This window comes from Pseudorasbora parva, chromosome 24 (assembly GCF_024679245.1).
Source record: "Pseudorasbora parva isolate DD20220531a chromosome 24, ASM2467924v1, whole genome shotgun sequence".
NCBI lineage: Eukaryota > Metazoa > Chordata > Actinopteri > Cypriniformes > Gobionidae > Pseudorasbora > Pseudorasbora parva.
In genome coordinates, this window is record NC_090195.1 from 15,876,584 (window position 1) to 15,903,814 (window position 27,231).

Here is a 27,231-nt window from a genome sequence, read left to right on the forward strand (position 1 = left end):
TATAATATTGTTATTAGTCATTAAATATTAACAGTAAATTGAACACTAGAGCATACTCTAAACATACATAGACATTTATTTACCTAATATTCGTTACATTAAACCAAAACACTCCTGGAAAGGAAGCCTTTTTCCGACCACTGTCAACTTTCTAGCGTAAAGGTTTCGGAAATTGTCCATATTTGGTGTTGAGCGCTGTGCCCTTGCAAGCAGGCCTGAGATCAGTGTTTGACTAATCTTTCTATGGTGGCGCACTAGATTCTCACAGTCGAGCCTGAAACCAAGTACACCAGTCGATCCTTCCCCTTTTTTACGTAATTGGCTGCTTATTTCGTCATTTCTCTTTGCGTTTCTTTGCGAACATTTCCTCAATCTTCACTTGACTCTAAACAACTGTTAGTTTTGTGTTCTGTACTGCGTAGCATATTAATAGTTGTACGTTTTGTTTTTTTTAAGTTCATCGGCTCTTATGGAAATGACACAAAATATTTAGCTTTTTTTGTTAATCACGTTCTCTTCTCGAGGAGATTAACAACCTCAGTGGACAACAGTGAGATTTTGCCCATGAATATGGCATCAAAGTCGAGTATAGACCATGAGGCCATTCCAGTTACAGCTTTAAACTGCAGTTTCCGAAAGAAACTGGGGCTATATTTGAATCCTCAAAACACCGTGGCCGCTGACTGGAGGACAGTCGCAGAGATGATGGACTTTACCTACCTGGAGATCAAGAATTTCGAGAAAAGAGACTATCCTTTTGAAAAGGTTTTAACGGAGTGGGAAACTCGTCCAGATGCCACAGTAGCAAACTTACTGTCGATTTTAGAAAAAGCTGAAAGGAAAGATGTTATATCAGATCTCAAAGAAATTATAGGTACGTCATCTAACTGTTACAGTTATAAAACATACGTTATGTGATATAATATAGCTTGTTGTTATAATAGAAACAATAGCATATACATATACTAATATTATTACTCCTTAAAATGAATAATTCAAATATATTATAAAATGTTACAATAATTAATAATGATGTAGGCCTACTTTATATAGTAAGTTAAGTATATTATCAAAATTAGTATTGTTGTTATTATTTTGTATTTCCATACATGTAATAATAAGAAAGGTTACCCTTTATTGCAATTCATGTCAACCTAAAAAAAAAAAAGTTTTCAGAAAAGTGAGCCGCATATAAATATAATATTTCTGTTATTGTGGAAACAGACATTGCATCACATATTCACAAATATACTCAAAGACCACGAAAAGAATGACTAATCATGACAAGAGGTAGTGACCATTTTAAACATGAAATGGCATATTGGGCAATAGTGAAAGTCTCCATTAACTAAGTGTTATTGTATCTTGTTGGTGTTTCTGTACAGATGACGACTGCAGGAAATATTTGGAAAGACAGCTGAGGAAGCCCGTCCAGGTTCCAGTGGTGGACAGCTGTGGGCCCCGCACAAAGGAACGAGAAGGCATCACACTGTATGATGATCCAGAAGGTGAGTTTTTTCATGTTCAGTCTGAAATTGAATGCCCTGTGGAGTTAGTTATTTAGAAGTTTACCAATCTAATCATTGTCTTCATTGTCAACAGGACTAACGCCGGAGACCTTTGATGCCTTCATCTGCTATTGTCAGAATGACTTCCAGTTTGTCCATGAGATGATCAAACAGTTGGAACAGACTGAATACAACCTAAAGCTGTGTGTCTTTGACCGAGATGTCCTTCCTGGCACGTGTGTGTGGACCATCGCCAGCGAGCTCATAGAAAAAAGGCAAGTCTGTTTAGGTTTTTTTTTTCATCCAATGCTCACTTGAAGATCTCACACAGACAATTTAACAAAACTTTTAATTGTAATATCTCAAACAGAATATCATTTTTTTTTTTTTTTTTTTTTTAGCAAAATAGTAAATAAAATTATATAAGGCATTTCTTTTTTCTACCAGCCATAACATATATCAGTATCAAAAAGATTTTTCTACTTTTAAGGCACAATATGTAAGATTTTTGAATTAAGCTCACGGCAGTGTGCAACAAGTGTCTCATAGTAGCCGCCGAGTGAACGACTAGCACAACACACTCAAATAATGTATCTAATATGATAAAACAGCACGGTGTTTCCTCACATACACATGACCGGAAGAAGCAGAAATGCTCGTCTGTGGCATAACAAAAGCTCCTTAGCTCTCAAGACGTGTGTCGTGCATGTCTTTCATTAGCAATCGCTCCAGTAGCTTTCAGCCCATCCTGCTTCATACTACAGTAACGCTAATAAGTCTTTAATACATTAGCTCATCCATGACTTCTCCCAGAATCCCGTCGGATTATTTTCCACTGGCAGTAGAGGTGAAAACAACAACTCCCGTGAAATAATGGCATCATCAAGCTACATCTTTGTTTTGAATAAGCGACCTTTACATATTGTTCCTTTAAATGTTTGTAGTCAATTGTAATGATTGTAATAAAAAAATGCCCCATAGGTGTAAGAGGATGGTGGTGGTAATTTCCGACGACTATCTGGACAGTGATGCCTGTGACTTTCAGACTAAGTTTGCACTCAGCCTTTGCCCAGGTACTGTATCTTCAAGTACTGTTTTAATTACTAAATAAGTGAGCTTATTAGGGCCCAAGGGTTTTTTGAGGCACTTGGCATGCTTAACTAAAATTGTTGGCCATTAGGCATGGTCGTTTTAAACATAAACTTGCTGCATATGTTATATACATGCATGTATGCGTATGAATAAATTATCTTGTGAATGCAGTGAACTTTTAAATAGGATTCATGTGTTAGTCATAAAATGTAAACAGCATAAGGTTTTAATAGCGCTTTACAAATAGCAGATTAGAGCTAGCCGATAATTTACAGTTCAACATTTTCTATATTATATACTACAAATCGCTTCTGCTAGCAGCAGAAAGTGTCACTTGCAACAGTCTTTGAAATAATAGTCCTCCTATATTTACCACATAAAAGCATGTGCCCACCTTGGATTGTTTTTCTAGAGCCAACAGGTGGTGATTGAACCCGACATCACTGCTTGCAGCTATATTTTAACCATTGAATTCGGCAGTTGTACTGTATATTTTAATTTTTTTATATTATATATTATAAATATTGTAAGATGTGCTGAAGTATGTATTTCATGTCATAAAAACGTAGTAATCAAGTAAATGTATCTATAAAAGCAGCATAGAAATTCTTATTTCCAAAAGTGTAACCGGCACTCAGGCCTTAACCACAACAGCTTCACTTTTGTCTCTGCTGCAGGAGCTCGTTCTAAACGCCTTATCCCTGTTGTCTACAAAACCATGAAGAAGCCCTTTCCCAGCATTCTCCGTTTTCTGACCATCTGTGATTACACCAGACCCTGGACACAGACCTGGTTCTGGACCCGGCTGGCCAAGGCGCTCTCACTCCCCTGAACTTTTATATAGAATCAACTGAGGGTTTACTATACTATCACCACTGGGTAAATCTCACTATTCTCTTTGGAGGATGAAGGGAAAGTACCTTCTGTGAATTTTTTTTTGTTGCTCGCTTGGAGAGTTTCTCAGACTCAGTATTGAGTCCAGCTTAAGACCATTTCAAGAAAGGTACTTTTAATGGTATTTATATCTGCCCTAATCAAAATGTTGTACATCATTCCAAGGTACATCTTGTTTTCAATGTACACAAGTGTTTCTTTTGTATTTTGCTTTTTATGTTAAGTGTTTTTGCACTTGGAATATGAATGTGCATAATCATCCAGTCAGTTTACTATCACTAAACTTTAACTGAAGCCTCTTGCAGTGAAGGTCCAGTGAGTTTTCACAGTGACGTCATAGAAGAACCCATTTTGGGTTTCTCAAAGAACCTCAGTGAGCAGTTCTTAAAGTCCCCCTGTAGTCAATAATTGTATCCTTTAAAACTCGTCTTTGATCACCAAAGTGACATTTAAACATCCTGTGAATTGTTTTCTAAATGCCTTGAATGTAACCTACACCCATGCTTCATTAGTATCCTCGAATCTCTTTATATGGCTTATTAATTATACTCATATGGCTTATTCAGAATATTCATTTTAGGATACATGAATATGCAAATTACCCCCGCCTCCACTCACTCGCACAAGCTCAGATTCACTCGCTCAACTGTTACTGTAAAAGTTACTGTAGTAAACGCTGCACATTGGTATCGCTCTTTACAACGTTGGACACACAATGTAATTAATATGGTTATCCTTTTACTTGACTGCATTATCAAACAGGTCATAATGTGTTGCTAATGTTACACAAACCATGTTCCCATTCTCCATCTCTGAGTCAGACACCTGCCTTCTTAAAGTATCCTTAGAAACGTTAGTTTGAACATCATAGAACGTCAGTGGAGAAAGGCACATAGTTCATCATAACATCATAATATACGTCATATACATGATTCAATCGCTATATTGCTAAATGTACAAGCTAAGGCTTCTCTTGAGATTCCCAGCTGCTTTTGCAGCCCAGTAATGATGATAATGTTAAAGCCTGCAGCTGACACATTGCCACAAAGGTAGTTTGTAAGAAACAAAACACTGTAACACTGTAAGAAACACTGGCGTGTTTTTGAGACTGTCTTTTGATTCACTGCCGTTTTAAGGAGAAAACACTCAGCAGTGGTGTTGACTTATGAATTTGCACATGGTTTGTCTGAAAGCATATTAAAACCACCACATAGACATATAAACAACATTAAAATCTCTTTAATAATCCATAAACTTTTTGTGGAATGGAAATGGTTTATTGTATGTTAAAGGTTGTTCATGGAACCATCAATGTCATTTTTAACAGTGTATTAACTAAGAACATCAACACTTTTTTCTGATGTTTTAATGTATTTTTTATCTGTCTTTCATACAGGCAATGTTTTGTGTTATAAAATATTCATGTGAAATATGTTTGTGTATATTACGTTTGTTCTGCTGTTTGCTATGAACATTATTAAGTGACATTTCTTTGAAAGTTAACAGCTAAAAAGAGATTCACACACTGTCTTCTTTATCTCAGTATCACAGTCACGGTTGGTAACCATGTCTACGTCTTGAACACCTCAGTCTTCTTCTGACGACACGCTCATCTGCACAGAACAGATTATTGATCTGTTAGATCAGACCTTCTGACTATTGTTTCAGTTCTTTTAAAATCTTTCTATTTTAAATTTGGCATAGAATTGATTTCAAAAGATTTGTTTCCACGTTCTGCTTTAATGTGACTGGATTTGTATTTGTTTGTAGTGTTGCTTTTGTCGAAGAAGCTAGCATATGTGTTTATTTTTATATGAAAACAACTTTGTATACAATACATTTGACAGCATCGAACAACTTTACAGCTACATTTGGCTACATAGTGTCATTTCTGATACATAAAGATCCAAGTAGGCAACGTCTGTAGATATAGATCAAGTTGGCCACATTCACCTCACTTCCTGTTAGTGGAAATTGTTTCTACGGAAGCAGCGAGAAATACATTAATCGGAAGCGGAGTAGAAAAACCAACAAACATTAACCGCTGCAGCGAACCAGATTTTATGAATATTTTTTTATTAAATTTACTTTTTTTTTAATTAAAACAAATATTAGTCCCCCCCCCAATAACATTGAATATTAAAATGTTGTATTCGAGCCCCATTTTTATAGGATTTTACTGCGTTCTCAAATTGCACTTTCCATTCTAAGTTAGTTTTTTGCAATATCCCTAAAACTAAAGTCGCTAATGACATCATCCTCCAGGTAATGTTTGATGAGTTCTGTCAGGTTTGTCTTTTAACATTACGTTAACGTTCTATGAATAATGTACAGAAATGAATATTAACCAAATTCTTGGTTGGGTTGAAATAATCTTCAGATTGACAGTCAGCAATTATATATAACTTTAGCGTTATAATGTGCTTAAATTAATCAAGCTGCAATTAAAAGAAACGAATTTCTGGGGAAAATAGGCTACCTTTTCAGTTTTGGAGAATCTGTTTATTCCGCAAGATGGCGCTATAATAATAATATTTTTTCTTAAAAAAAAGAAAGAAAAAAAGCAAGCACATGCTTTTTTTGCAGTAATGACACTGAACTAAAGTGCTGAACCAGGTTTTGGAGGCTTCTTGTAGCCTACTGATGCAGTTTAATTTAATGTAAAGAACGAGACTAATTAAATAGGCCTGCTTGATTCTTCTTCTTGCTAAGCCGTGAAAATATTCGCAATAGTTATACATTTGTTAATAGGCTATAGGCTACTGGAAATTCATAATACTAAATATCAGTTTGAATTAAGCTAGCTAATTTTACAGTATCATGGTAGATATTTTTAAAGGGTTCACCCCAAAATGAAATTAAGTCAGGTGTATGACATTCTTTCTTTCAGAAGAATACAATTGGAGTTATATTAAATATTATATGTCTGGCTCTTCCAAGCGTTGTAATTGCAGTGAATGGCTGTTTCTGTTTTAAAAGTCCACAAAAGTGCATCTCTCCATCATAAAGGTGACTCTCGTGAATGTATGTTAGTGAAATTTAGAGATACAGTTAAGTTTTAAGATATTTTTCTTACACAAACGCACCACTTTGCTTTAAAATGCTTTTATTAACCCCCCAGAGCTGAATGAATTACTTGTATGATGAATAGATGCACTTTTATGGACTTAACCTAAACAACCATTCATTGCTATAAAGCCTGGAAGAGCCAGGACATTTTTTAAATATATAATTTTTTCTGAAAGAAGAATGTCATAAAATAACTTTTGTCTGAAAGAAGAATGTCATAAACACCTAGGATGACTTGAGGAGAATAAATCATGGGCTAATTTTCTAAAAAACTATCCCTTAAAGCAGATAATAGCAAAGCCCCTAATATTTAGTCATTGGTAAGGGTGTCTTTGTTATTACACACCCAAGATGGCCGTCTGTCGCGCCCATCAGTGTGTAGGAATGTGGTGGGCGGGGCTTTTGGCGCTGGTGGCAAAGTTTGGGAATGATAGAAAGGCTATCGAGATAATCGTGGAGAGGAGCTGGAATGCTACGGCTTTGCGGATTACAGTAACATATACACGTTGTTTTCTGTAAGCACCCAACACAGTGCTTGGATTCATCAGGGTGTAAATAAAGGTGCGCAATCCTGAGACATGTCGGAGGACCTGAGCTCCCAACCCTGGTCCATCAACAAGGATGACTATGAGCTGCAGGAGGTGATAGGTGAGTGTGTACCTTATATGATAGCCGGTGGATACATAGGAATTGTGTGGCAATTAAAAATCAGTTGTTTTTTGGATGTAAACGTTGCGTGAAAGTCAGTTGTGCGTGTTGTTGTTCTGTGTACAGTAGCTTGGCGGTTCTGTAAATATGGAGCGTTAAATGATGTACTAAACCCAAGGTTTGTAGTGTTAAATCATAGCACTTGTTATGAGCACATGGCATTGGATTTCAGCTCCCAAAAAGTCTAAACTGAAGTTAAAAGCTAATGAGTTAAATCTGCAAAAAACTCATAACCTCCACTTCAAGTTGTCAAGCCTGTCACGTATGCCAGGCTCTCTCTCTCTCTCTCTCTCTCTCTCTCTCTCTCTCTCTCTCTCTCTCTCTCTCTCTCTCTCTCTCTCTCTCTCTCTCTCTCTCTCTCTCTCTCTCTCTCTCTCTCATATTTAACCGTTCACGACCTTAATAAAATGTAAATGGTGTATATGATGAACTTTAATGGCATTCATGTGAATAGCCGATTGACATATTTTGTTCAGTAGTTTTTGAAGACATCTGACAAACAGCAAAACTATTCTGCACCCGACAACGCCTCATTCTGCTGATAAGCCCGAACACGTGCTGTAACGTTCCTTCAGTAATGGCACCCTTTTTATGGCTTCCCCCCCCCTTCTTTGATATTCTAAATTTTGTAGTGTACATTGGTTGACAGCATTATGCAATGTATTATGAAGCTAGCGCCCACTTTTACGTTTGGTTTAAAAACGGCTTACTGACTCAGCATTCGTTTACAGATGACTGTTGAAACATTTCTTAGTGTTTGTATAGTCTGCTTAATTTAGAACCGAGTCATATGTGTATTCATTGTGGGTCTCACAGAGAATGTCCAGCACATACTGTCATAAACACCCTTTACGAACCTCTGTGACATTCCAGTAATGCATGGGTCATCGCTCAATATTTACATCAGTGAAAGTAGTAAATACATATCTTGTGACGATTATGTATGACCTTTTTATTTAGTTAGTGAACAAATAAATCTGTAGCCTGGTGGTTTGGTCTAGGGACTGAAATGGATGCACTGAACAAGATGTTTGATAGTATTTTTCTCCAGAGGGACTTGTTCTGTAATAATAAGTGCACCATATGTGGACCTTTAATATTTTCCGTCACCCATGGTCGTGTGGCCATAAAGCCATTGTTATAAGCTGTAATTCGTTTTGATGATGACTTTGACTCTGAGCTGCTAGCAAATTTTACGGTTCTCCAAATCTGCTTTCTTGGCATGATCTTCTTCCACTCTTTTCATTCTCTGAGCACTTTATGGTCTGTATTGTTTTGGTTACTGGTTGATTTAATCTTGATACATCGCAGGGTTTGAGCATGAGATTACTTCTTCTCTGCACAGTCACACGAGTGCTGGAAGAGTCATCTGACACCTGACATCTTTCCAGGGCTTTTAGACCCCAGAGGGAGCTTTTTGCATGTTCCATGTTTTGACAAGGTTTTACTAGTTTTCAAAGCTTTAAAGCTCTTGCCAGAGTAACTCATAATGAAGTTCAAACTTTTACCACTTTATTTCAAACTTTTTAAAATATTAGATTCAGTAAATTGCCCTCGTCTTCTATAGTTTCATGTTTTAAAAATACAAAAAACAATGAACAATGCTTTTTGTAATTGGTTGTTAGTTGCTCTTCTCTGGAAAAAAAATAAAATATATAATATATTTTTTTAGTGATGAATGAATATTAAAAGAAAAACGCTTTTGTAATAATTATGATGCACCGATAAAAGCCATGTCCCATGCACACAATTATAATGTTCTCATTATAATTTTATGTAGCCTTTATAATAGACTCGCACTGTACATGTTGCACTAAACAATTTTCATTTTTTGATGTGATTCCAATCATATTTCAAGCAGTGCGCATCTGAAGCGATCTGAAGTGGCTCAGCTAAAGGAAATAATCCATTATTTATTGCCTTTAATATATCGGTCAATTTTTCTTATCGGGGCCGCTAACAATAACGTTTAAAACTGTACATATATCAGTCGATACTGATAAGGTGGCTGATATATTGTGAATTCCTATAATAGTTAATAATATTTTTAAATGAATATCATTGTATAAAACAATTAAGTTGACTGAACATTAGGTGGTATATGATAGGGATGGGACGAAATATCGTTTGACAAAATATCGCGATACAAAACGTGACGAAACGCATCGAGGTCGAAAAAAATGTATCGCGAAATAAAGATAGATGGCACTGCTGCATGATTTGCGTAGAATGAGGGTGGGGTGCAGCAGCAAACATTAATAGGGAAAGAAAAGGGTTGACATTAGCATTAATATTCTAAACCAAAAATGCAGTTATTGCCTACATAAACTACCATATTTTCTGTTTAACTTTTATTAGACTCGAGAAAGAAAAGGGCGTTTTTTCACTGAGCACATTCTCTGCAGTCTGAGCGCGATGCACTGCAGCTCACTCTCGCTCATGTCTGAGGTAAATCATTAACACCATCACCGCTTACAGTACACCTGTTTTATTGAACTAAATACATTACAATCGGCTAAAACGAATGCACAGGTTACTTTCCTGAACAAGCGCGCTCCCGAGTCCGTGTTCTTCACACTGTCCACGTGAATCGCGACCCAGTTCGGCGCGCACGCGCAAAATACCGGCAGTTAGTTCAACAGGAAATGCGGATCTCTTAAAGGGGCCGCACTATATTCCTACTCGTGTAATATGGACCTCCTCCAGGTATGGTGTGGTTCTGGTTTGCTCACTGGTACACTTTAACAATTTTTCATACGAACTTTGCCCTGTTCTGAATTAAACTGCCAGTGTAAAAACTCCCTTTATATTCTTAAAATGAGAGAAATCACTAACAGTTACTTACTCATTAGGGCCCAAGCCCTGAAAGGGCGCAGAGCCCTATTGTTCTTCTAAGGACAATTTAGCTTTTTCGACTATTCGGGCACTTTCGGGGCCCTTATCATGCTCGAAAACTCTTGAAACTTTGCACACACATTGGAATCTGCGGCCATCAGGGCCGGACCAAAGCTGGTACCCGGGCGTGGCAGGGGGACTCGACAGCGCCCCCTAAAGTAGGATCTGAAAACATGGTCTATAAATCAAACACACTTGCACGTGCATATATGAAACTTGGTACACATATAGATCTCATCGGGCCGAACAACTTTCGTGCTCTAAGTTATGTGTCAACCCAACAGGAAGTGAGCTATTATGGGTTGTTCGGAAAACGCATGCTGTGGAATTTGCAATACTCCTCCTAGACGATTCACCCGATCAGCACCAAACTCGGTCAGCATGAAGGCAAGACACTGAGGATGCTAAATTGCGAGCAACTTTTGGATATCTCAAACGGTTTGGCCGTGGCGAAGAGACGAATTTATGGCGAGAAAAGGGAAACAGGAAGTGTGTTATAACTTCTGCATTCATTAATTCATTTTGATTAAACTTCAGCTGTGTGTTCGTTGTAAGAGGCCGATCACATGGATATGACTTTTGTGAGTCAAAGTTATAGCGCCACCAACTGGCAGCAGGAAGTGTGTCACTTTCAAAATGCTTTGAAATCACCATCTTATTTTTACCCGATTTACTTCAAACTTCATCAGTATAATGTCAAAACATAGCAGATATAAAGCTGGTAAGCACTTTCTGATATTTTATATACTGTTGCCACGGCAACACATCAAACTATAACATTCTTTTTCGCTGCTTTTGAGACTCTTAAAATGCTTCAAATTACATGAAACTCGACACACACATCAGACATGCTGTCCAGTAGATATGGGCAAAGACTTAAAAACGGGCATGGTGGAGGAGCTCAGTAGCGCCATCTTTTGTAAAAAAAAAATTCAATCTTTTGTCAAAAGTGGGGGGGTTCGTTTTATCTTCAGTCACCAGACTCTGTATATATATTGTTCTCTTTGAGCCGAACAACTTTCTAATTTACAGTCATTAGCTCCGACGAACAGGAACTCAGATATTTAGGGCTTAAGGTGTGAGGACCTCACTGTAATTGCTCAAACCATCATTTTTCTTTTCCCAAATGAATTACATTTTTGAGGGCCTAAACACGCATGAAAACTCATGAAACTTTGCACACGCATCAGAAGTGGTGAAAACATACATCTGATATGGGTTTCAGAATTAGGTGTGACAAAATGGTTCGATAGCGCCACCTACAAAATTTAAATTAAGCGTCATTCGTGCTACGTTTCATGTATGAGTATGAAAATTCAGTAGACGCATTCAACAGCCCAATACCTACAAAAAAGACCCAAGGCGCCAAATCTGAAAAACCAACAGGAACTGAGATATTTTGAATTTTCTTTGGTAAATTGGTGCAGTTTTTGCCATTGCCAGACGTTTTACTTTAAAAAACTCCTCCTAGAGATTGAATCATATCAACATCGTATTAGCACAGTCTAATCTAAAGGCCTTTGTGGTGTTAAATTGGGAAGATCTTGAGTTTTCCCTGAAGGGTGTGTCCGTGGCGGCCTCACAAATGTTGATGTTTCGCCATGACACAGGAATTTTTTGTACCTCAGGCATACAATGTCCGATCTGCCTCAAACTTCACATGTTTGACTAGAGTCCTGGCCTGAAGAAATCTACATTCCAATATTCAGTCAAAGTTATAGCGCCACCAACTGGCAGCAGGATGTGTCACTTTTTGAAACATTTTTGAATCACTGTCTTACTTTCACCCGATTTACTTCAAACTTCATCAGTATAATGTGAAAACATGACAGATATAGACATACGAATGGATTCCTGATATTTTATATGCTGTTGCTATGGCAAAGTGTTAGTTTAATTATCGTGTGTGTGTGTGTGTGTGTGTGTGTGTGTGTGTGTGTGTGTGTGTGTGTGTGTGTGTGTGTGTGTGTGTGTGTGTGTGTGTGTGTGTGTGTGTGTGTTTTATACATGGGCTTTACAGAAGGTCATTTGCTGTTTTTGAAAAGACACATGTCTTAAAATTAATTATTTACTGATAAAAATCAAATTGATTTAAAAAGTAAATTTCACATGATTTTCTAGTTTATAAGTTGTCTGGGTATCACCAGACCAAGCTCAATTTAAGATTGATCAATGAGCATTATTTGAATGACTCTGTTTGCAATTGGATAGTCAACTAAACAGACTACTAAACTCGCCAATAGCGTGCCAGGTGAATAAGTTAGTCTGTGATTGGTTCCCGCAAAAGTGTAACAGAAGCAGTAGAAATTAATGTACGGGTTTTCAGACTGTGTTGCAGGGCGAAGTCAAATCGCTGGCAGATCAGGCTGGGTTTACCCAGTCAGTCTAAGTAAATTTTATAATAAAGTTTATAATAAACTTCCATAAAATTTAGACGTGCATCTTACTCTTACCTGACACTAATATTAAAATCATTGCTGCAGTTTCTGTGATTTGGCTCCAATTGGTAATTTTGTAATTAACATTTTTTATTGGATGCTACAAATATTGAAATGAAAGCATGCTTAATTGCATAAGATTGTAAATAGCTAAGATAGGTCAAAAACACATGAAGAGAAGTGTTAGGATAATACAATATCACCATTCGGACGGTATTCTGCGCTCATTTGAAATTGATGTGACATCATCTGACATGAAATTGATTAATTAAATTTAATTGATCTCATAGATGTGACTGTTGTGGTTCGTTGTCATAGCAGCACCAACTGCTGCAGTTAATGTGGTGAATCCAACTTCATTTGTAGGGCACTAACAATATAGTTTTATATAATTAGTTTAATAATTGTAAATAAAATCAAAAGACCATGAATTAAATACTGGCCTTCTGGACTTTACACATATTTGAAAATTACCTATTATATCATATTACATTAGAATTCATCTATATTTAAATTACATCATGGGTGTGGCTTGTGGTCATAGCGGCACCAGCTGCTGCGGTAAATGTGGCATATTTGAGCGATTTTAAAATACTCTCCTGTTTATATGCATATTGCCTGTCTTGCACAATTTGCCTGATGCCACCGGGGTGGTGGTGCCACCGGCTTGGGCCCGTCATCGCTGCTCGCAGCTTTAATTATTTTTAAGTTTAGGCTTAAGAGAACAATTTCTTAGATAAACATATCTATGACCTTTGATATGTCTAGTCTTCATACTGTATTGATTATTATTGAATAAGTATGGTTTCACTAATAATAAATGTACATTTCCATAAAGCATGCATATTTGTCCATACCTAAGTTGATTAGAGTATTAAAAACTTAATTTAAACTTAATTTAAGATACATTTACAATTGCTAAAAAGGTGTGATTTAAAATCGAGTTAACTCATGACAATCATGCAGTTAATTGCGATTCAATATTTTAATCGATTGACAGCCCTATAGTAGGGATGAGTCACGATTTTCGAATATTCGATTAGTTGATTTAATTATAGAATATCGAATAGGCTGTGCGATTGTCGTCTAAAAAAAATCCAGGTTTGCTGCGCTGATGCGGTGGTGACGTGTTAATGTAACCAGCGGGTGGCGCGCGCTGTCAAATCCGCACGTAAAAGCTGTCAATCAATTTTCACACAACAAAAAAATAATACATCATCATGCACACTACGTGGAGTCACGATGTCGAATAAGAGTTCTGTGTGGAGTTCTTATAATAAAATTAATGAAAAAGAAGTGCAGTGCAAACTAGGGCTGGGCGATATGACGAAATATATCGTCTGGACGATAGAAAATGTCTATCGTTTTATATAAGGCTCTATCGCTTACGCCACGATAAGGCGTTTATGGCAGAATTTTACGTCAAGATGCACCTCACGCCACGGCATGCCCATGCAATACATAAACGCGCTCCCTCTGTCTCTCTCTCGCTCTCTCACTCACACGCGCTGCAGCCTCCCTTCCACTCACGTCACTTTTTTAAAATCCCCCACAGCGCGAAACACGAGTCCCGCAAACGCGCCGCAGAGGAGCTTGTTTGTAATCAGAGGACAAATGGCTCCTTAGTTTCGAAATGGTTTGGGTACAAGGTGATCGCGTTGAAAATAAAGGCGTTTGTCCAGGCTTAGAAGCTCATTTGAAACATTGCCGCGGCTCATTTAAGAAAATGACAGCTCCGAAGAGACGCCGCTTTAGTTTGAGGTAGTGCTAACAATAATAAAGAAAGACGATCAACACCTTATGTGTTACCACTGAAATGAAGATGTAATATATTTCCAAATGTAAGCCCATCTTAAGCGAAATGCACGCTTCATACTGTCGTCTGCCCCGGCTCTAACCTCGAGTGTTTACTTTTTGCAAACCTTGTGAGCGCGCAAACCCAAACGCTGTGACCTCGCGCCAAATGTTTTTATTGGTTTATTAAGTACAAACAGGCGAGTTATGAAAAATTGAGTGCGAGGGATATGTTCAATCACACAAAAAGATTTTGGAATGAGACGGCCAACTAGCGTTTAGTCCACTGTCTATAATAGCCTAATTTAGAGATAATTTTTTTATTTATTTTAACCGACAACTTTGATCGGTTAACGTTGATAAGGTCAGCCATCGGTCAAACGTTCATCGGTAAACATCCCTAGGCAGGTGTTAACTTTACTAACAGTCTTGCTTTAAAAAAAGGTTCTAAATAAAATAAAAATGTAGTCCATACTACCTTTATTTGTTTTGTATATCATTTCAAACTGCATTTCCACATTGCAATTTTGTATAGACTATTCATAAACTGAATTAATAGAAAGGTTGCTATATCGTTATGTATATCGTTATCGGGATATCAAATGAGCTATATCGGGATATGAAATTTTGGCCATATCGCCCAGCCCTAGTGCAAACTCTGCCATGCGATGCTTGCTTATCATAGGTCAACCACTACAATGCACAGTCATCTGAGAGCAAAATACCCAGCAGGTCCATCCACAGGTCAGCAGCAATCAGTGGCTAGTTTTATGATCCGATCAACCAAGTCGGATGCTAGACGGGCAGAGCAAACAACGGCCCTCATCACGAAGATGATCGCTAAAGATATGCTTCCGATCAGCTTTGTAGAAGGAGAGGGTTTTAGAAGTCTGATGGAGTTTGTAGAACCCGAGTTTACTGTCCCGTCTAGAAAGACGATCACTGAGAGACTGGAGAAACTTTTTGATGACCATGGGAGCTGCACAGTCAGTTAGGGATAGTTGAAAAAATGGCACTGACGACAGATTCATGGACAGCGCGTTTATCCACATTACAGTGAATTAATTGTTAACTATACCATAATGAATTAAACAGTCACCATTGGTCTCTCTCCCTCTCTTTCTTCATATATGTAGCCTTTAAACCGTTTTAAATTAATAGCGAATAAAAGCGATAACGTTCCAGTGACATATCTATCATTGATTTTTTTTTCTTTCTTTTTTTTTCTTTTTTTCCGAAACATGCAAACATATCACCATTTATACAACAACAAGCTAGAAAGTCGACAAAGCAATTTCGGTCAGAATTACTGTAGCCTAATCGGTAACAAGCATTGAGAAAAATGTAAAATGCTTATTCCTCGCTTAATTTTTTATAGGTTGCACGTGAGGTTATTATAGCCGAACCAGACTCCAGACGCTTTCTACAGCCTGGTTGCACTTGAGGGGAAAAAAGCCTTCTTCCACTTAAGAGTTGTATAGCCTATTTTTAAGCACTTTTTATTTTAATATAGGCCATCTCTTTACATAAATATTATTGTCTACTTTAAAAAACTGATCTCGTTATTTTTCCAACCCAACTAATGATCCATCTGCGCTTTCTATATTGCGGGGAAAAAGGTTCCTTCCACTTGAGAATAGTTGTGCACTTTTAAACACTTTTTATTTTACTATATCTCTTTACATAAATATTTTTTATCCTTAAACTGTAATTTCGTTATTTTACTAACCCAACTAATTAGCCTACTCAGTGCTTTAGGTTGCACGTGAGAGAAAAAGCTTTCTTCCATTAAGAGTAGTGTACTTTTAAGCACTTTTTAATTTAATATATTTCTTTACATAAATATTATTTTCTATTAAAAAATATATATAATTTCGTTATTTTTTTAACCCAATTAATGACTCCGCGCTTTCTATAGGCTATCGTTGCACGTGAGGGAAAAAAGCTTCCTTCCACTTAAGAAGAGCGTTTATGCACTTTATATGTCGCTTTACATAATTTTTTTAACTAAGTTTTTTTTAACTATAATTTAGTTATTTTTCTGACCAAACTAATACTCACCCGTGCTTCCAATAGGTTGACGCACTTTTCTCGGAGATAGGGCCTATTCATTTTTGATTTTGCCTATTTTTATTAACGGTCGTTCGTGTAGCCTAGTTCATGACCACTTTACAATATTTCATCAACATAGTTTATTTTGAAGCCTATTCTATTCTGTTTGTTCTGAGTACAAAATAAAATATTTTTTAAGTTAAATGCAGAGTAGGCTATAGCACTATTCGCACGGGATTAGTATTATCTAGGGACCTCTGAAATTAGGCTAATTCCCCACATCTGAGTTTTGCGTAATAAATAAAAAACGAAATTATGTTTATTTATTACTATAAAATAATCAAAACGAAATCGATGCCTGTTTAATGATTTCATACAGCTATATCTATAACGAAGTCTTGACATCATATCCGGGTAATAAGTCAAGTAAATTCGAGTAAAATCACAGGCTTATCCCGTGCGAATGCGCGCCACGCAAAACTCAGATGTGGGGGAGTAATTTCTAAATCACAGAGGTCCCTAGATAATACTTATCCCGTGCGAATAGTGTTTAAAATGGCATAAATGCATCAGTTATATTCTCAATTTAATTTACAGAGCCATCCCTACAAAGTTTTTAGGTTAACTATAGAAGAGACTATATAGAATTAGTGTGTGTCGCACTCGCAAGAACGGGCGCGTGGCATCAGGATGATTGCGTGATGTTGGTCAGCATTCACGGCACAACCATACTGTAGCCTACACGATGAACTTGAGTGCACATTAAATGAAAGGCATTTAGGAGATTATACACACATTTTCCCCCGGTCTTTATTTGTTTGTGCTGACCACGCCACTATCAGAGACCCGGGGTTTAATTGACCAAAGGCTTTTATTTAAGGATATCTATGCCAGTTTGCGTGCATGCGGGGGAGGGGTGCGATTTTCGAATAATATTCGAATAATTCCCAGCGATCATCGAATATTATTTTTGCTTGAAATGCACATCCCTACCCTATAGTGCCCTCCACAATTATTGGCACCCCTGTTTAAGATGTGGTCGCGGACTTCTAAAAATTCTTCTTTTTTTTTAAACAACATAGAACCAAAATGCAAAAAAATAGAAAAATCCTACCTTTCGTTTAAGTACATTATTTTGGTGGTAAAAAAAATCACAGATTTGAAAAAAATAAAAATAAAATTTGATATCGTATCGTGACGTATCGTATCGTAACCATGGCATATCGAGGTGTATCATATCGTGAGTTTAAGTGTATCGTCCCATCCCTAGTATATGATATACTTGATTAATGACATAAATGTACAACAAGAGCTTTTCCTTTAAACTTACTGCGCATTAGGGCCTAACCTGTGTCTTAACTTTGTGTGTGTGTGTGTGTGTGTGTGAGAGAGAGAGAGAGAGAGAGAGAGAGAGAGAGAGAGAGAGAGAGAGAATAAAAAACCGGTCAAACCTGTTTTTACCTTTTTTTCTACCATGCATCCTCTTTTGACTCATCAGCTTTAAAAGTACTCCACACCTTGAACATTTAAGCTTGTGGAGGAGAAATCTTCTTTCATGCTTTACGTAGACACATACTTTATCTCAGCTTCAGGTAAAATGTATCCTTAGAGACTTGTCTTTTAATAAGTCCTCTTTCATTTTAAAACTTTTTATCGTAGTGCACCTGTATAGACCTCAAAGTTTCGGGTTTGTTTTTGTAAGCTGCAGTTTCCCCAAAAGATTTAGTTATTACCCTCAAATTCCTGGAAACACCCTCTGTATGTATCCCTTTGAGGATATGTTGTGCCCTTCAGCATATGCACCTTCAGAATTGCTTCTTTGTTATAACCTGGCATGTGATGTGACATGCTAAAACAGGAGTTCATGCTAGAGGCGAGTTTGATATTAGACCTTCTAGAGTTCAGTTTTAACTTTTTAAGGTTGGACATCTAAAGCTTCAGTGTCTTGTTGTAATAATACTGTACTTGAATCACAGTCTCAGTTATAAGTCTGCCTTTAAACTTAGTCCTGGGTGGATCAAAATAATCAAAACAGCGATGTTTAATAAGCCCCAAAGAATAATTTCACTAGGCGGCCATCTTTGAAACGCTTCTTTGGCAGCTATTTCAGTCATGCAAGTACAGCTCCTAAAGCCTTGGGTGCTTCCCAATTCTTATTTGTGCATCATCGTTTCCTTTCCTAGCTTCCTTTCCTCGCTCCTTAGCTCCACCCCTTCAGGACGCGAGGGAAGGACGCAAGGCAAAGATGCGAGGACGGAGGAATTGAATCAAGTGAAATCCCTTTAACGTCAATTCAAAGCGTCGTCAATAAATGATGACTACACCGCTGAATTTAGTCGCGATTCTTGAACATTAGAGATAATTATTTATATTGTAAGCTTCAACCTCCAAAAAATACCACGTTTGTCCATATTTTATTTAATATTACCAGTTAGTGTTAACAAGAAATGATTCCCAGTTATTAACTGCTTTTTATTTGTTGTATAGTGTTCGTTTATATTTGTTTCTTTAATTTTCTTGTGCTTTGATATAATTCTGCAACTGTCAGTTGCTGTTATTTGACATACATTTGTGTCTTGTAAATGTAAACAATAATAATAGTTATGAATAAACTGTGGCACGATGTGAAGGGGGAGGAGAATAATGTGTGCGTGACGTTTATTTGATAAAACACTTCCGCAAAGGATACACCTGTGTATCCTCGCTCACAACTCCTCAGGAAGCCTCCTCACTCCTCCATCCTCGCCTCCTCGCGGTGCAATTAGAGAATTGAGATGTCCTACAAGATGGCTGAGCTCCGTCGGTTTTCGGGTCATAGGATGGAGGACGGAGGAGCGAGGAAACGAGGAGGGCTATTGAGAGGCACCCCTTTTTTATACTTTCGCCTGGCTCCGCTGCACGAGCCTCCGCTGACTGCGCGCTCTCCTCCCCAAACAGACGAGGCGTTTATACCTGATACGCTCGCCGTTGTGCTATTATTTGAAACGACAGAGGGCGACTCGGAGGAATTGTTCTATAAACCAACAGGAAAAAGTGTTGAGAAGAAGTGGGCTAATGTACACACACAGGTGATGATATTTATTTTAGTACATTTCACCAAAAAACACTAAAAAAGAATCGTGTAAAACTCAGTAAACCTTGACTTGATATTATTACTTGTGACAAGAGAACAAAATATGCACTAAATTAACAATGTCTTAAATGTTTCCTAATTTGACTAAACTTTAGTGTCGTGATTTATTTATTTGATTAAACGTGGATCTTTATTTAAAATGGCTTATTTCTGCTTTTGTAGGCTCATTTAGTAAATATAATCACGTAATTTGTATGTGCAAACTGGGGGCCGGTGTGATGAGACGTCATGCTCGGCTAGATTCGCAGAGAACTCGTTACAAAAAATTTGTGCACACCGCCAGGCGAAATGGAGTCTTGTGGACCCAACGCGCACGACCGCCCCCCCTCCGTGTTTTGACGACATTTTTGCCGCGCACACCCTCGCGCTCATGCGGACGCGTCGAGTATAAACAAGGCATAATTCTTCAAAGCTGTTCACCAGGCTTATGATTGCATTTCATATGTGAAATTATCACTGAAATCTGACTACTGTCTCGTAATCATGACAAAAAACCGGAACAGCCAATGTGCATGTGTAGTCATAAGCGTGCGTCTCAGAACACTGACAGTTTCTAAAGCAACTGGAGCTTCTAAAGGCAGCTGCATTGATGTGATGACGAGGACACTCTGCGGTCTTGTGCGGACACGTGCACCGGGACAGGGCCAATATCAATTTCTTGATTTTAGTCAGTCTCTATTTTGATGAACTGATTCTTAAACCCCCAAATCTTTTTTTAGTCTATGCTGTTTTCTATTAATGCATTAACAAAACTTCACTAAACATTATTTGTAGCAAATTTGCCATCCCATAATCGCAATAGAGGGCATATGATATCACAGTAGGAGAGAGTCACTGTGTTTACACACACTAGGAGGCAAAAAAGAGTGTTCAGCTAGTATGACAAGTCAGACCCACATCCAGATGTTTGGTCTGGGAACTCACTATTAGCAAGGCTCAATCCGAGAGGAGGGATAAACGGTTGTCTTTCAAATTCCCTCTGCATGCAATTGGATAGCGCTACAACCAACCAGAGCAACGTGTCGTGAAGCGAAGCTATAGTTGATGGATTAAACTTTCATCGGATCCGGTAAGCAAAACTCCGAACACATCTTTCCTTCTTAAGAATGATTTCAGTGCCGTTCTTTTCTCAAAGAAAAAGGCGATTCGAAAGACCGCTGTTCGCCAGCTTGTTTGTTTACAAGTGGCACGCGGAACCATCGCAACTCTGCCATCATTATGTACTCTATACATGATGTGATTGGCCTGACAGAGTTTGGTTTTTCCAGCTCGTAGGTCTACCGAGAGTTGCTAGACTACACTTACAGAAGATTTAGGACAGAACACATGTTGGGCTAATTTTTCCCAGCAAACTTGGCTTGTTAATTTAACCCAGCATAATGGGTTGCTTTTATTAATTGATTTTTACTATAATACTCTCTTATTTTTTACTTTCTACATTAATTAGTGCTGACAGATTCATTTAAATCCTCTAAAGCTCTGTAAAATGGGACTACTCCACACAACCACTGGTTTAACTTCCAAGCTTCTTTGTTTACAAGTAGCACGCGGAACCATCGCAACTCTGCCATCATTATGTTAAGCCCGCCCAACAACTCTATACACGATGTGATTGGCCTGACCAGAGTTTGGTTTTTCCAGCTCGTAGGTCTACCGAGAGTTGCTAGACTACACTTACAGAAAATTACATTTGCTGCCGCTAGGGTATTCAGCTTAAATGCTGCAAAATGCACAAAAAACACATAAAATGGGAAAAAGCTGTTTTACAGACAGCCAAAATCTAAAGAAAAGAGAAGCAAATGGATTCGCAGAAACAACTGGAATCCAGGCATCAAAACGTAAATTTGCAGTTACCATTGTGTGTCAGATATGTTGAATTTTGGGTTTAAATCATATTTGTTGGATGGATGGATGGATGGATGGATGGATGGATGGATGGATGGATGGATGGATGGATGGATGGATGGATGGATGGATGGATGGATGGATGGATGGATGGATGGATGGATGGATAGATAGATAGATAGATAGATAGATAGATAGATAGATAGATAGATAGATAGATAGATAGATAGATAGATAGATAGATAGATAGATAGATAGATAGATAGATAGATAGATAGATAGATAGATAGATAGAACACAATGTAGTTCTTAAATAGATTGAGTTTACACTGCTGACCTCATCTGTCTGACTGTAACTGCTGACCAGATAACTAGAAAACTTTCCTCAAAATATGTTCAAACAACCATCCATTGATGTCCTTGTCACTTTACTGTAAATGGTATTACAGATTCGATTTCCCTGTCATGGAAATCAGCCTGGTACATATAAATGTCACAACATCGGATTCCTGGCCACGTCAATGTCCACGGACCGGTGGTTCTTTGGTAAGTGGACAGCATCACTGTCGAGTCCAACTGCCTTTAATTTAACAAGATAATTGTTTGTTTTGCTCCTGTTTTTGCAGTTCCCCCTAATAAATCCAGTCATGTTGCAGGATGTTTTGCCATGCAGTCCGGCTGAGGGGGTGTGTCTGAGCGGGAAAGTGATGTCATTGCATACACTCCCAAATTTGGGTTGTTTTTAACCCAGGGGTTTGGTAAATTTAGGACAGAACACATGTTGGGCTAATTTTTCCCAGCAAATTTGGGTTGTTAATTTAACCCAGCATAATGGGTTGCTTTTATTAATTGATTTTTACTATAATACTCTCTTATTTTTTTACTTTCTACATTAATTAGTGCTGACAGATTCATTTAAATCATCTAAAGCTCTGTAAAATGGGCCTACTCTACACTACCACTGGTTTAACTTCCGTATTTTTCAATGAGTAATATTTTTACACAGTGGCTCAGTGGGTAAACCTGTTGCCTTACAGCAAGAAGGTCCCCACTTCGAGACCCGGCTAAATCAGGAGTCCCTTTTTGTGCCGTTTGTTCTCCCTGTTTCAGCGTGGGTATCCTCCGGGTGCTCCGGTTTCCCCCACACGTTCCAAAAACATGCAGGCTAGGTGGACTGGACATGCCAAATTGGCCATAGGTGGGAATTAGTGTGTGTGTGAAGTAGAAGTGAAAATGAAATATTTAGAAGTAATTCAAGTGTAATCAGCCAGTCTCTGTTATCCCATTTCCAACCTAACAGCACGTACCGCTAACTTCAGACCGCAGCCCTGCATTTCGCTCTTAGCCGAAATAATATGCTGTGAGTGACTGACTCAATAACTTGCTCATAAACAAACATTGAACAGCACTGAGGACATATTTTACATGTAAAGTATTTACATTGAGCATCTTTACGAATACAACTCGTTTATTTTATGCAAAGCATCACGTATCAAAGTATCACGGAAAAAAGACTGATGCGACTTGATTAGGTGACTCATCATTTTTAGAGTGTACCCTCTATAAGCTTTGTGCTTTACTTTTGATATGAAACAATCTCAGCTTTCAAATTCTACCATTTTTAGTACAAAATTTGACTAAAACTCAACTAATCTTGAATCCTAAATCTCTTGAATCATGAATTGAGAAATATCTATTTGAAGGATAATATAGGCTTGATAAGCATAGACTAATAAAGGTGCTGGTTGCTTTTCTGTCGGCTCATTTTATAGTGCTAAGCATTTCTGTGTATCTGAAACCGGCCAGTGGTTTTGAGCCCAGCTGGAAGCTGTAGTTGCTGACCGGAGCAGCTTTTATGAAGGCCCTGTATTCTTGTATTCCAAGTATTGCTTCAGTTGTTTTAGAGAAACGGACTAAAAGAAAGAACGACTATATGTGCAATAAAATAAGCACTTTGTTTTCATCAGCCACCTTGTAATTATTAATGGTGCTATGCTAGTGCTAGTATTATTGCTCATACTTACAGTTAGAGATCTGAACACACCCTTAACCATAAATGTTTAGTGCATAAATCATCCTCCACCATTGTTCTATGGACGTGAATGATACCTTTATAGTTTGTAAGTCATCAGACCTTTTTCTTGGCGGATGATAAAATGGGCGAACATTCAAGATTGGACGAAAGACATATCTAGCCACCATAATATCATAGAGACTTGTGAATGGTACTTTAAAGCATTTTTTTTTTACTTTGGCTAATGAGCAACTTGCTGAGAAAAAAAACAACGCATGAACGACACCACAAAGTCGTGAATTACATTGCAGAATACCGCAATACTTTATATTTAGCATTGACAAAATAAGTTAATTACCATAAAATATAATAGTATTATAATATAACAATATATTATGCAAAAATAAAGTTTACAGAGTGGATTCATAAGTTAATTAAAAACATAAAAAGCTAAATACACCTGATTTATCCCTTCATTTTCTAGAAGTAGAGTTTAAAAACCTTGATTTATTTTTGGTACACCGCCATCTTGCTTTGATGGAAGTGACTTAAATGCACGACTTTCCAACTCGTAAATACGAGCTTCCTTGGAGGACTTGGATACATTATAGATGACAGTCAGGTGACTTATCTGAAATGGGGATCCCTCCTAATAATACGGAATCGTCCTGTATTTAAAGGTGCCCTATAGTATAATTTGAAACAATATTTTAAATTGTTTCTCGAATATCCAAATAGAGGGTATGTGGCTTATTTAAGGTCAAAAATTGTCCAGATATGGTTTTACAGGTCCATTTACAACCCTAGAAATTGTCACTAGGATGTAATGCTCTGTGTTTGCCTTATTTTGGAAGGGTCATGAATATTAATGCAGAGTTCTGCTCTGTTTCACTGCACTGCTGCTCAATGACAGCTAACACATCTATACCATCCGTCATGGCAATGATTTGACAATGATAACTTCTCAACTTTGAATCACGAACTGAACTAGGTAGCGCGTAAATATGTTGTTTACAGTAACATTACAGTTTGACAGTAGAGTACTGATTTAAGGGTGCGTTCACACTTGTAGTTCTGTTAGTTTGGTTCGTTTGTTTTTTTCTAGCATTTTCGAAACATGCTCGTCGGACCAAATATTGATGAGGCACTTCCTCGTTGCTCTACGTTTGCCCTCTAACGTACATTATCGTCGCATCTTGTGACATTACTTCCGGTTTTTGGTCCGTTTACATGTCTTTGGTCCGTGTTTCGTTCATATATCAATCGAACCGCACTAGAGTTTGTTTGGAAGCAGACCGAGACCCATCTTTTTAGCGGCCTTGGTCCGCTTGTTTGGTGCGCACCAGGGTTCGGATGGCAGCATTCACATTATGTTCAAATGAACCGCACTAAACGAGCAATTGCACCAGGGTTCGTTTTAATCGAACCAAACATGACAAGTGTGAACACACCCTAAAAGTCGATTTATTTAGCCAAACAAAGTAATGTAGAAGCCACTCAAAACAGTCAGTGTCATGTTTACTACTCACCTGCTGTAAATTAATCATACTTTAGTTCTCAAAAATGTATATTTATTTAACAAATTGACTAGAAGCCTTGTTTCAACTTAGATGGTGGAGAAGGTGATGTTAGCTACAATGATCGAGTGAGCGATCTGGAAGCAACTAAACAGTAGTAGTAAATGTATTTAGTTTCTGAGATATGTGTTAATGATGAAATATAGGCTAATTTAGATTTCAAGCCGTCAAAAGGGATCGACATGCGTATCTACTGTTGTATTTTATGACAACACTGGCTGGAAATAATATTAACTTTGTCATTTGACAAACTGTAATGTGAGCTACTTGGAGTTTCCAATTGTTACTTTAGCATCTTGCGTTAGATCTAGAAACAGGGAATATTAATGTTGTCTTATCCAATTATAAAGAAACATCAACCATGACTGTTGACATTTTTTATCTGTGGGAAGGCTATGAAAAGTCCTCACGTCCCCTTCACAGCCTGGAACATGGCATTTATTTCCATGATCTGCCGTTTTTGCTATCTTCGCTGTTTATCTGCTGAACTCCCGACGGCTGCGCACTGCACAGTTCCGATTGACAATGATCATTGGCTGACATGCAAATATTGGGGGCGTACATATTAAGGATCTCAGCGATTGCATTACATGTGTCATTTTGTTGAAAATAGCCAAATTTTGATTTACAAACAAGATTTACATGAAGGAGGAGGCAATTGTGTTTGAGACTCACTATATGTGATGTCCATGCACTGAACCCTTTTTATTTAACTATGGCAAGGTTAATTACATTTTTCATTCTAGGGCACCTTTAAAAGGATACTTCACCGCTTTTTCATATTAAACTATGTTATTCCCTTAACTAAGACGAGTTGATACCTCTCTCGTGCTCTTAATCTCTCTGACGCGCGGTGACGATCTGAAAGCATTTAGCTTAGCCCACTAAGCCCAGTTCATTCACTATGGTACCAAACAGAGATCAAGTTTGAAGCGACCAAAAACCTCCACGTTTTCCCTATTTAAATACAGTTACACGAATAATTGAATGATCAAGTATGGTGACATAAAATAAAACGTGGCACATTTCTAAGCGGATTATAAAGGAGAACTAATGTATGGCGGAATAGCACTTCTGAGAGTACTTTGACTCGGCGCAGTAAAAAGTCCCTGCTGAAACATCTTCCCTCACATCTCCCCCTCCCCCCTATTGACAGAAATGAGAGAGGGAGGGAGGAAAAAAACTCTTAAGGCATCAATGAAGTGTTCCATAGGAACGCAGTTTGTCCTGTATTTTCAGGCATATGCGCTAAATTGAGAATGAATCATTCCTTTGAGACAAATTATTGTTTGATTTGCAGACATAGTCGTTCGCGCAAGGCTTTAAGACCCATCAGAATCCTCTGCCGGTTCCGGCTGGTCACTACCACTTCACAGCGCGTGGCTCGCATGCTAACGGCAAATCCCTTTCACTTTTCGCATTTTCATTTCGGTAAATCAGTTTGGGTAGATGCAAACAATGTTATTATTGTTCATGAGTCCAACATTCAGCCATGCAAAAAAGCATGTACTCGATCTCCCTGAGGGAAGATGTGATTAAAAAAAGGGAAGTCGTCTTTCACTATTGTAAGTTAATGCAGTTAAATAGAGAAACTCTATTTTATTTTCATAAAAGATACAAAAATCTATGTATCTTCCTGACAAAAGAAAGACAAAAAATAACTTTCAAGTTTATCATTTTGAATAGATGATATTTAATATAACTACCTTGGTGTAGAAAATAAATATTCAGTAATTTGATCATGGAGCCACATTATATCTATGGGACTGAACCATATAGAGCCTTTTAAATTAAGGTTACAAAAGAGAAGTTTATTAAGAATTTGAATATAGAAGGATATTGAGATATTTAATACTTATACACAATATGGGAAAGCTAGTATTGATGGCACATTTAGACAGGAATATTCAATTGTGATGACTAAAAAAAAAAAAGGATACATTTAGTTTCAGCATTATTTGTTGTTGGTGAGACTACTGAAAATGTGTACCAATTTACTCATGAAGCCACATTGAGATCCTGTATCTCTGGAAATGAATGGGCCTTAATAGTTAAGGAACCAAAAGTAAAAAGTGTTTGAAAAATTAAAATCCATAAAGTTATCTTCAAATTGAGTTGCAACCGTGCAAACTTCGATCAAAAAACACAGGTGCTTTTTCTCATTTTTGAATGGTCACCGTTGGCATATAATGCAACAAAGATTGCTAATGTC

General features: G+C 37.6%; 2 protein-coding genes across 3 annotated transcripts in view; both read left to right on the top strand.

Annotated features, from left to right (window-relative positions):
• The first annotated feature begins 256 nt into the window (after nt 1-256).
• Nucleotides 257-4,926, top strand: myd88 (MYD88 innate immune signal transduction adaptor). Its single transcript, XM_067435012.1, has 5 exons — nt 257-874; nt 1,386-1,508; nt 1,603-1,783; nt 2,490-2,581; nt 3,278-4,926. The coding sequence occupies exons 1-5, from the start codon at nt 565-567 to the stop codon at nt 3,430-3,432; spliced, it is 861 nt and encodes a 286-aa protein (XP_067291113.1). The 5' UTR covers nt 257-564; the 3' UTR covers nt 3,433-4,926.
• A 2,032-nt stretch (nt 4,927-6,958) lies between these two features.
• The window catches only part of oxsr1b (oxidative stress responsive kinase 1b), an 82,339-nt gene continuing 62,066 nt past the window's right edge, over nt 6,959-27,231 (top strand). For both annotated transcript variants that reach the window (XM_067435604.1, XM_067435605.1), the window contains exon 1: nt 6,959-7,211. In XM_067435604.1, the coding sequence (XP_067291705.1) occupies nt 7,142-7,211 (70 nt within the window). In that variant the 5' untranslated portion in view covers nt 6,959-7,141. The remainder of the gene's footprint in view (nt 7,212-27,231) is intronic.